Consider the following 12,030-nt stretch of genomic DNA (forward strand, 5'->3'; position numbering starts at 1 on the left):
GTTTTTCCTTTAGATGTGCGGCATTTGGTATGGTGATCCATTATCCTAGGTAATTGCTCCTCATTTGAGAATCCCCATTCCTCCTCATTAAAGGCCAGACAAGACTACTTCCTCGCATTGACCAGGTGCACCAGATCTCTTACTTACCCCCCCCCCGGGGGCCATTTAGCTGTGTAGTTGCTGTCAAAAGTTCAGGAAGGAAAAAAACAGAAACAAAACCAATGAATCACGGAAGTCATAATTAGTAAAAGTTTATGGTACACATGTTACCAAATCCAAGCTTAGTCTGCTTGCTGCAGGACAGGCTAATAATTGGGAGACGAGGTGACTTCATTCAGAAAGCCAGGTGTCTGAGAAGATGGCGGATTAGCAGCCCAGAATGCCAACTTACTGGGGTCTGGATGCCAGTTTCTTTTATAGAACAGAGAGGGGGAGGGGGTGAGGAAGTAAAGTAAAAAGGCCATAAGTCTTGCAAAACATCTCCTGGCTTGGCCAGCATTGGGGAGGGGATGTGTTAATTTCTTCTTTTCTGTAGCCTTTCACAGGTGGACAGGGTCAGAATGTCTCCCTGTGAGCTGAACAAAGGCGCTTTAGTTTAACATTCAGACAGAGGGGCAGGGTTCCTGAGACAGGCCATTATGTATGCTTACAGTTATAGATAGCATCCTTTTATCGATTACAGTAGCAAAAGCAACAAAAAGCAAAGGTTGAAGCAAAAGAAACAGATCCAACATGGAGTCAGATTTTGCTCTTCCCTGTTACACACATACCAAAAAGACAGTTTGCAAACCATGAGCGCTCCAACCAAAACGTGGAAGGAGACTCAGAGGTAGATTTTACAAAGCAGCTTATATAACTTGGAGGCAGTGACTGTTGATTCTTCCCAGTGATTGGTTGCAATAGAATTTTCTTAAATGAAAGGGAATTGGTTAGTGGTTCCCTCATATGAATCGGGGAGAACAATTTAAGTCTCACGATTTTCAGAGGCGTTAAGTGAGAAGTGACCCAGGTCAAGTGAGCCTCACTTGTCTTGCAAAATCAGCTAAATTAAGCTTTGCTTCTCTGATTAAACTGGTTTTGTCTGCTCAGGGAATATTCAAGTCTCCGTTTGTGTTTGATTTAACAGTGCTTACAAGCTCATTCACTGAGGGGCCTAATTTGGGTAGTGAATGCTTGCTCAGTGGGGCAGCTGGCACCTCGATTCTGTGCCCTCCTGGCAGAAACAGACTTAGTGCTGTTTTCCCCCTGAGCATCTTCTTTCAGGGGTGGTCCAGGGATCCAGTAACTATGTAAGAGAGAACACTTTTTTTTTTTTTGGTGGAGGAGTCATGTATCTTTCCAATTAAGCTTTCCTAGTTCCCAGGTATCTTCCTAAGGATTCTGCATGTTGTCTTCCTAAGGTTGTAGAATGAGACTAATGATCCTCTCCCATCTCTACTCTTAGCTACACCGGGCTCTTAGAGCTCCTCTATTCAGTGCCGCATTTATTGGTTTATAGTATTGGCTGCTGTTATAAATGTGATGTCTTCTTGCTTACTAGCCACACCCCCTAGAAATACGCACGTTAACAGTTCCTAGGCTGCATATTTAAGAATTCAGAGGAGCCATTGACATATATACACTATTGATACTATGTAGAAAATAGATAACTAATGAGAACCTACTGTAGAGCACAGGGAACTCAGTGCTCTGTGGTGACCTAAATGGGAAGGAAATCCATAAAAAGGGGATATAGGTATACGTACAGCTGATTCACTTTGCTGTGAAACTCACACAGCATTGTAAAGCAGCTCTACTCCAATAAAAATTAATTTAAAAAAAGAAAAAGAATTCAGAGTCAAAAGCAGGCATTCGAGGAGAGTACACTCTGGAGCCATCATTTAAAATTCCTGTCAGCAGCCCTTTGGTGATGTAAATTGAGGAAGCAGCTCCCCTTTTGGAAAGCTTAATGATCTGTAGTTAATAGTAAGAGGCTGCTCACAGATGCAGTACAGCTGGGCTAGGTTAGCCCCTCTCCGCTCTCCAGATTGCACTGTGATTACAGCCATCGAGATTCGGATTCTTCCCCCGAATCAATAACCAAAATCACAAACAAAGATTCAGTGGTGGGCTGTCAGGATGGCCTTTACGCAGGCGCTGTTTGCCAAGCCAATGACTGATGCCTCCTTCCTGATCACACCCTGGCCTGGACAGTCATGTCCACAACAGACAGCCCCTCCAATGAGTCTGGGATGAAGAGTGCTGGATTTCAGGCCAGCTTCTCTTACTTGAGTGCGCACAATTTCACTGAACTCGAGAGAAACTGAATGCAATCTCTGGGTAGGAAATACGAGTCTGGGAGCCATACAGTACACAGCTGCTGTCGCTGTGTTCTTATGCCTTGTACGTGAGACTGGCGTAGGTTACTGTGTGTTGGGGGTAACAGGTTCTTGAATAATTTCCAGGGTCTTGTTATCTTCATGCAAAAGCCCAAGCGAATTCAACAACAACAAAAAACCAACCAACCCCCTTCAGAAAAGGGCAAAGAACTTGTATAGACATTTCTACAAAGAAGATGTACAAATGGCCAATAAGCCCATGAAAAGATGCCCAACATCACTAACGATTAGAGGAATACAAAGCAAGATCATAATGAAGTAGCACCCCACACCCATCTGAATGACTGTTATCGAAAACCAGAAAACAACACCATTGACAAGGGTATGGAGAAACTGGAACAGTTGTGCACTGTGCGTGAGAAAGTAAAATGGTGCAGCTTTATGGAAGAAAATAGAGCAGTTCCTCAAAAACAGAATTACCGTATGATCCAGCAATTCCACTTCTGGGTATATATACCCAAAAGAATTAAAAGCAAGGCTCAGGGCTTCCCTGGTGGCGCAGTGGTTGAGAGACCACCTGCCGAGGCAGGGGACACGGGTTCGTGCCCCGGTCCGGGAAGATCCCACATGCCGCGGAGCGGCTGGGCCCGTGAGCCATGGCCGCTGAGCCTGCGCGTCCGGAGCCTGTGCTCCGCAACGGGAGAGGCCACAACAGTGAGAGGCCCGCGTATCGCAAAAATAAATAAAAAAATAAAAGCAAAGCAAAGGCTCAAGGAGATATTTGTACATCCATGTTCATAGCAGCATTATTCACAATGGCCAAAAGGTAGAAGCAACCCGGGGGTCCGTTGATGCATGAATGAGAAAACAGATTGCTGTGTATACATAAAATGAATGTGATTGAGCATTAAGAAGGAAGGAAATTCCGAGACATGCTACAACATGGATGAACCTTGAGGACATTATGCTCGTGAAATAAGGCAGTCACAGAAAAATAATTATTGTGTGGTTCCACTTACATGAGGCACTAAAGTAGTCAGATTCATAGAGATAGAAAGTAGAATGGTAGTCACCAGGGGCTGGGGAGGGAGGAATGGGGAGTTGTTGTTTAATGGATACAGAGTTTCAGTTTTGCAAGATGATCAAGACTTAAGCAGATAGATGGTAGTGATACAAATGTACTTTCTTTTGCAGAGCCATTTTTCTCTCAAGAAGGGAGCTGCAGCCTTGGGCATTGGAACAGACAGTGTGATTCTGATTAAATGTGATGAAAGGTGAGCATGAATCTGCAACCCTTGTCGGTTAGCAGTTTGCAAATTCTACACATACATCTCAAAAGGACTAAAGTCCGAAAACAGGCAATGACAGTAGAACAGCAAACCTGCGTCCATCCCACCTGCTGGCCTTTGCTGTTTCTTTTTCACTCTTGCTTGGAGTCCTGGGACATTGTTCCTCTATGCCACTAACGCATTCACAGCCTTTGACTGAATCAGAACCTTTGTTAAATCAGTCAAAATATTCTGGGGCTTCCCTGGTGGCACAGTGGTTGAGAGTCCGCCTGCCGATGCAGGGGACACGGGTTCGTGCCCCTGTCTGGGAAGATCCCACATGCCGCGGAGCGGCTGGGCTCGTGAGCCATGGCCGCTGAGCCTGCGCGTCCGGAGCCTGTGCTCCGCAACGGGAGAGGCCACAACAGTGAGAGGCCCGTGTACCGCAAAAAAAATCTGCACCAAGAAGGCGCAGAAGGACATTCGTCACCTGGGCACTTAAGCAACAACCAGCAGGTTGAGAACTGATTTATGGAGGTGTCATCATTCCAGGCACCATAGATCGTGTGAACTTGATGGAGTGATTACAGGAGGGGGGACAGTTTAGGGAGCAAGAGGTAAATAATGCCCCCAGCAACTCATCAGCTCAGTGCCTGAACCAAAGAGCTCTCTTAGGAAACATCTGTCTTAACTGGCACCCAAACGTTGTAGGTACTCTGGAAAAAGGTGGAGGGGAGGTTAAAATATTAATATAAGAAAATACATTTAGTCTTTAAAGGATGGAGTAAGAAATTCCACTAAATTAAAAGGATGCCACCCATTTCACCATTTATTTATTCATATATATTTATTAGACATTTATGACTGCTCACCATGGCACTAGGCTCTAGAATAGCATAAGGTGTAATCCCAGTTCCCTGACCGTGTATGGCCTAAGTGGGGAGATGTAGTAACGTCAGAAGGATGGCGGGCTCACCTGAGGTGGAGCAGGGGAGGTGAAGTGCTGGAACTGACAGGAATTACTGACTGGCCGGTGAGTGTGCAGGTTGAGAGGTGAGTCGAGGGGGAACGCCAGGCTTTGGGGCTCACCAGTTAAGCCCTCGCAGTGCTATTCTCTGAGGCAGAGAGCCCCGCCGAAGTGAAAAGTTTAGATTTGGAGCTGCCGAGTGTGAAGAGCTTATGAGATGAGACGTCCAAGTGAGGGTGTCAGGTAGGCAACTGGGAATAGCAGCCTGGATGTCAGAAGGTGTACAGTGGGAGCCACGCAGAGTGGCCTGGGAAAGAGCTGGGGAGCATCCCCATTTCGGGGACAGGCAGAGTCAGAGGGGCCCGCAGTGGAGACTGGGAAGCAACAGCCACAGTTGTTGGAGAAGAATCGGGACCCGGGGTCATGAGGGCCACGGGCGTGTTTCTAGAAGGAGTGGTTGACAGCAGCAAATGTCACCAGTAGATGAAACGAGGGTCAACAGCTGCCCCTCAGCTTTCCTGATGAGAAGGTGGCAGGCGAGTCTGGCAGGAGGCGTGAGCGTGGAAGGCAGTCCGCAGGGGCTCGAAGGGTGAGGGGAGAGGAAACGGAGATGGAAGGCAGACGTTTCTAGAGGTGGAGCCGCGAAGGGAAGGTGGTAGGGCAGAAGGTGGACGGAGGAGATGTCGAGTCCAGGATGGTTTTGGTTTGGTTGTTTTAAGAAAGGGAACTCAAGGTGTATCTAACTGTGCAATGAAGGGTCTGCTAGAGATGAAATGAGAATTATATGAAAAAAAAGGGATAAAGTAGCCAAGCTTTCATTTCCTTTGTGAGTTCCTTATTCTTTTGGCTAAAATTATGTAGGATCTTCCTCTCAAGAGCTCACAAGACGTCTGAAATCATCTTACATTATAAAATGGGAAGGAGACAGAGGGGGAAGCAGCAGTGGTGATGGAAGGGCAGGGGCGAGGTTTAGGGAGGGCTGGCGGGGAGCGGAGTGGGCAGGGCTCTGGGCTATTGCTGTGCTGACCAGCTGCTAATGGATTTCAGTTGGGAAACCCTCAGAGTTGGAAGGGTTCTTGGACATTTATTCATCCAGCCTTTTTTTTTTTTTTTTAACTTTGTATTTTTGTGAATAATTTCAAACAAAGAAAAATTACAAGGATAGTAACAGGAACTTTCATACACCCTCACCCAAATTCACCAATTAACATTCTGACATAGTTGCTTGATCACTGTCTCTCCATGTATGCAATTCAATATTACATGTTGAATGTAATGAATATTACATACATACATTATTTGTATATTACAGATATAATTTTTTCAGAACCATTTGAGAATTCCTTGCAGACATGCCCTTTTTACCCCCTTAATACTTCAATGCGTATTTTTTGATAACAAGGATATTCACTTACATAATCGCAGTCCAGTTATCAAAATCAGGAAATTTGACATTGACACAAGACTATTATTTAATCTATACACCCTATTCAAATGTCATCAATTGTCCCAATACTATCCTTTAGAGCTATTTTTTTTCCCCTGTCCAGGATCACAGATTACACTTAGTTGTCATGCCTTTTTATTCCCCTTTAATCTGGAACATGTCCTCATCCTTCCTTTGTTTTTCATGACATTGATATTTTGAAGAGTGTAAACCATTTGTTTTGCAGAATATTTCTTAATTTGGCTTTGTCTGACGTTTCCTCATGGTTAGATTCAGGCGATGCATTTTGGGCAGGAATTCCAGGGAGGCGATCCCTGTCTTTCTCAAGTGCATCTGATCAGGTGTAATGTCCGCTTGCCTATGGGTTAAGGTGGTGCTTGCCAGGTCTCTCCACTGTAAAATGACTATTCTCTACTTTGCAGTTAATAAATATCTGTAGGGGATGCTTTAAGACCATATAAATATTGTGTTCCTCCTAAAACATTCGTTTAGTAGTTTAGCATCCATTGATGATTCTTGCCTGAATTATTATTATGATGGTTGCAAAATAGTGATTTTCTAACTCCATCATTCCTTCTGAGTTTACTAGTTCCTTTCATTCTACTGTAAGGAAGAACTTTCCTTTCCCTTTTTCTCTCTCTCTCTCTCCATCTCTCTTTCTCTGTCTCTGTCTCTGTCTGTCTGTCAGTCTATCTGTATGTCTCTGTTATTTTTTATCAGTATGGACTTACAGGTACTTTAAGAAAGTAATTCTCTCTAGCATTCTCTTCCATTCTCTTCGATTTCTCCATCGCTTGCTCTTTCAGGGTTCCCTTTCACTTACCTAAGTTACTAGTAAATTGCTGTTAAACCTTACAGAAAATAAGTCTGACCGAGATACTTGATGCCTGGTTGGCACACGACTAGAAGAGTCACCAGCCTTCCTAGCTCCCTTGTAACACAAGAATTCTGTTAGCTATTTTGATGAACACTTTTATACCACAAAAATTAACTACTTATGCTTTTGTATACATCTTTAGTTCTGTCAACTTATCACTTAGCTTTGTCAATTACAGTTACATTTCCCTGCTCTCCTGAAGTACCACACTTTGCCACACAATTGATGTAAACAATTGAAAGTATAAATAATCTGGGGTCATTATACTCTTTTATTAAATTAGCTGAGTTGTGGCCGGTGCCTGGAGGCAGTAGGGAAGCTAATTAACTTTCTGGTCCTCAGGGAGCTACTGAGTACAGTGTAATAAGATAGACTTCACCCTGAATCAATTATTATCGCTCAGGGCCGTGGGGAGCCCCCTGAGTGTCATATCTCCTATGGGTTTGGATGCAGAGAATTCAGAGATGCTAGCAGTGTCTGTGCTTCATTACGTCCTGTATCAGGAAGGATTCTAAAATAATAATAGCTGACACATATGGAGTGTTTATTATACGCCAGGCACAGTCCTAAGCACTTCACACAGTTGCTCTAATTAATTCGTTTATTAGAGACACAGAAGTATGTTCCCTCACATTTCCCTGGTGCTGACATAGCTTGTGAAGAGTTTCTATATACACAGTAGTCTTAAATAGTATGACGTGGTCTCCTTTCTCCATTTGACTCATGGTCTTGGCAGGGTGTGACAGCTCCAAGGTCACATAGCTGGGAAGTGAAGAATCAGAGGTTGGACTCAGAAGAGAACTCCAAGTGTTCAACAATTAAGCATGGTCCCTTCTCTTTCTGTGTTTTCCATTTTTTTTAAGTTGTGGTAAAATACACATAAAATTTACCCTCTTAACCGTTTTTAAGGGTACAGGTCAGCGATGTGAACTACGTTCACATTGTTGTGCTAGCATCACCGCTTTCTATCTCCGAAACTCTTTGCATCTTGCCAAACTGAAAGTCTATACCGATTAAAGACTTTCCGCTCTCCTTCCCCCTGGCCCCTGGCAACCGCCATTCTACTTTCTGTGTCTATGAATTTGACTGCTTTCAGCACCTCACTCCTTTTTGTCTTTTTGTGATTAACTTGTTTCACTCAGCACAATGAATGCCTCAAGGTTCATCGTGTTGTAGCAAATGTCAGAATTTCCTTCTTTCTTATGGCTGATTCCTCTGTTGAAGGACACTTTAGGTCGTTTCCTAATCTTGTCCATTGTGAATAACGCTGGAATTCACATGGGAGTACAGATATCCCTTTGAAAAATTGATTTCATTTCCTTTGGATAATTACCAAGGAGTGGGATTCATAGATCACATTGTATTCCTACTTTTAATTTTCGAGGAACCTCCAGCCATACTGTTTCCGTTGTGGCTGTATTAATTTACATTCCCCCCAAGAGTGTAGAAAGGTTTCCTTTTCTCTACAAACTTACCAACATTTGTTTTTTCTTGTCTTTTTGACGATAGCCATCCTAACGAACTGTTAGGATGTAACTAATAGTAACATGTAACTGTATGTGTTAGCATACAGTATTTGTTTTTCTCATTCTGACTTACTTCACTCTGTACGACAGACTCTAGGTCCATCCACCTCACTACACATAACTCACTTTTGTTTCTTTTTATGGCTGAGTAATATTCCATTGTGTATATGTGCCACATCTTCTTTATCCATTCATCTGTCGATGGACGCTTAGGTTGCTTTCATGTCCTGGCTAGTAAATAGTGCTGCAATGAACATTGTGGTATGTTCTCTTCTTTTACTCTTTTTGAATTATGGTTTTCTCAGGATATATGCCCAGTAGTGGGACTGCTGGGTCATATGGTAGTCCTATTTGTAGTTTTTAAGGAACTTCCATGCTGTTCTCCATAGTGGCTGTATCAATTTACATTCCCACCAACAGTGCAAGAGGGTTCCCTTTTCTCCACACCCTCTGCAGCATTTATTGTTTGTAGATTTTTTTTTTTTTTGCGATACGCGGGCCTCTCACTGTTGTGGCCTCTCCCGTTGCAGAGCACAGGCTCCGGACTCGCAGGCTCAGCAGCCATGGCTCACGGGCCCAGCCGCTCCGTGGCATGTGGGATCTTCCCAGACCGGGGCACGAACCCGTGTGCCCTGCATCGGCAGGTGGACTCTCCACCACTGCACCACCAGGGAAGCCCTGTTTGTAGATTTTTTGATGATGGCCATTCTGACCATGTGAGGTGAAAGGAGATATGTCATTGTAGTTTTGATTTGCATTTCTCTAATGATTAGTGATGTTGAGCATCCTTTCATGTGTTTGTTGGCAGTCTGTATATCTTCTTTGGAGAAATGTCTATTTAGGTCTTCTGCCCATTTTTGGATTGGGTTATTTATTTTTTTGTTATTGAGCTGCATGAACTGCTTATAAATTTTGGAGATTAATCCTTTGTCAGTTGCTTCATTTGCAAATATTTTCTCCCATTCTGAGGGTAGTCTTTTCATCTTGTTTATTGTTTCCTTTGCTGTGCAAAAGCTTTTAAGTTTCATTAGGTCCCATTTGTTTATTTTTGTTTTTATTTCCATTTCTCTAGGAGGTGGGTCAAAAAGGATCTTGTTGTGATTTATGTCATAGAGTGTTCTGCCTATATTTTCCTCTAAGAGTTTTATAGTGTCTGGCCTTACATTTAGGTCTTTAATCCATTTCGAGTTTATTTTTGCGTATGGTGTTAGGGAACGTACTAATTTCATTCTTTTACATGTAGCTGTCCAGTTTTCCCAGCACCACTTATTGAAGAGGCCATCTTTTCTCCAATGTATATTCCTGCCTCCTTTATCAAAGATACGGTGACCATATGTGCATGGGTTTATCTCTGGGCTTTCTATCCTGTTCCATTGATCTATATTTCTGTTTTTGTGCCAGTACCATATTGTCTTGATTACTGTAGCTTTGTAGTATAGTCTGAAGTCGGGGAGCCTAATTCCTCCAGCTCTGTTTTTCTTTCTCAAGATTGCTTTGGCTATTCGGGGTCTTTTGTGTTACCATACAAATTGTAAAATTTTTTGTTCTAGTTCTGTGAAAAATGCCAGTGGTAGTTTGATAGGGATTGCATTGAATCTGTAGATTGCTTTGGGTAGTATAGTCATTTTCACAATGTTGATTCTTCCAATCCAAGAACATGGTTATTTCCCTCTGTATCATCTTTAATTTCTTTCATCAGTGTCTTATAGTTTTCTGCATACAGATCTTTTGTCTCCTTAGGTAGGTTTATTCCTAGGTACTTTATTCTCTTTGTTGCAGTGGTAAATGGGAGTGTTTCCTTAATTTCTCTTTCAGATTTTTCAACATTAGTGTATAGGTATGCAAGAGATTTCTGTGCATTAATCTTGTATCCTGCTACTTTACCAAATTCATTGATTAGCTCTAGTAGTTTTCTGGTAGCATCTTTAGGATTCTCTATGTATAGTATCATGTCCTCTGCAACGAGTGATGGTTTTACTTCTTCTTTTCTGATTTGGATTCCTTTTATTTCTTTTTCTTCTCTGATTGCTGTGGCTAAAACTTCCAAAACTATGTTGAATAATAGTCGTGATAGTGGGTAACCTGGCAGCGGCAGGCTGCACAGGCTCCCGGGGGGTGAGGTGTGGATAGTGACCTGTGCTTGCACACAGGCTTCTTGGTGGCTGCACCAGCAGCCTTAGCATCTCATGCCCATCTCTGGTGTCCACGCTGATAGCCGCGGCTCACGCCCATCTCTGGAGCTCGTTTAGGCGGTGCTCTGAACCCCCTCTCCTCGCACACCCCGAAACAATGGTCTCTTGCCTCTTAGGCAGGTCCAGACATTTTCCTGGACTCCCCCATGGCTAGCTGTGGCGCACTAGCCCCCTTCAGGGTGTGTTCACGCCGCCAACCCTAGTCCTCTCCCTGGGGTCTGACCTCCAAAGCCCGAGCCTCAGCTCCCAGCCCCGCCTGCCCCGGCAGGTGAGCAGACAAGCCTCTCAGGCTGGTGAGTGCAGGTCGGCAGCAATCCTCTGTGCGGGAATCTCTCCGCTTTGCCCTCCGCACCCCTGTTGCTGTGCTCTCCTCCGTGGCTCTGAAGCTTACCCCCTCCGCCACCCGCAGTCTCCGCCCGCGAAGGGGCTTCCTAGTGTGTGGAAACCTTTCCTCCTTCACAGCTCCCTCCCTTAGGGGCAGGTCCCGTCCCTATTCTTTTTTCTCTGTTTTTCCTTTTTTCTTTTGCCCTACCCAGGTACATGGGGAGTTTCTTGCCTTTTGGGAAGTCTGAGGTCTTCTGCCAGCATTCAGTAGGTGTTCTGTAGGAGTTGCTCCACAGGTAGATGCATTTTTGATTTATCTGTGGGGAGGAAGGTGATCTCGGCGTCTTACTCCTCTGCCATCTTGAAGGTCCCCCTCATCTTCTCCATTCTTAGCACATGTTTATATTCATCTCTTCAATTTTTTTTCACCCAGTTGTACCTTAGAATTATTTTTCTAGGTTCCCATTTCTTTAAAATTCATAAAGCTCTACATAGAATTATTTTGTAATATTAAAATATCTTTATAACCTTCCTTCTCATTTCAAATGTTACATTTTCTCTCTTTTTTATTAGACTAATCAGATATTTGTATATTCATTCATCTTTTCAATGTATGAGCTTTTGAATGTATTAATTTGGTTTACTTTGTAAAGTTTCTAAATCACTGAAAAAACTTGTCTCATCCTTTCTGCCTACATTGTTTGTTGTTATTTTCCTAGCTTCCTGAATGAAATATGTTTAGTTATTTTTAATTCCCTGTTTAGTTATTTTTAATTTCAAAAGCATGTCAGGCTAAACATTTTCCTCTGAGAATGATTCAGGGTGCTTCTCATATTTTTATATGCCCTATTCCCATGTCATTAATTTTTAATGTTCTGGAAGTGCAGTTTTGATTTCCTCTTTGACTCGAAAGTTATTTAGAACAGCCAAGCATGGTTTCTTACGTGGTAAATTGAACTTCTGTTTTTTTTTTTTGGCCACGCCACAAGGTACATGGGATCTTAGTTCCCTGACCAGGGATTGAACCTGCGCCCCCTGCACTGGAAGCGCAGAGTCTTAACCACTGGACCGCCAGGGAAGTCCTTTGAACTTCTTATCATGATCCTTTTCT

General features: G+C 43.4%; 1 protein-coding gene across 1 annotated transcript in view; it reads left to right on the forward strand.

Annotated features, from left to right (window-relative positions):
- The window catches only part of GAD2 (glutamate decarboxylase 2), a 66,613-nt gene that overhangs the window by 21,411 nt on the left and 33,172 nt on the right, over positions 1-12,030 (forward strand). The window contains exon 8 of the mRNA XM_065872754.1: positions 3,513-3,592. Coding sequence (XP_065728826.1) covers positions 3,513-3,592 — 80 coding nt within the window. The remainder of the gene's footprint in view (positions 1-3,512; positions 3,593-12,030) is intronic.

The sequence above is a fragment of the Phocoena phocoena genome, chromosome 2 (genome assembly GCF_963924675.1).
Source record: "Phocoena phocoena chromosome 2, mPhoPho1.1, whole genome shotgun sequence".
Taxonomy (NCBI): domain Eukaryota; kingdom Metazoa; phylum Chordata; class Mammalia; order Artiodactyla; family Phocoenidae; genus Phocoena; species Phocoena phocoena.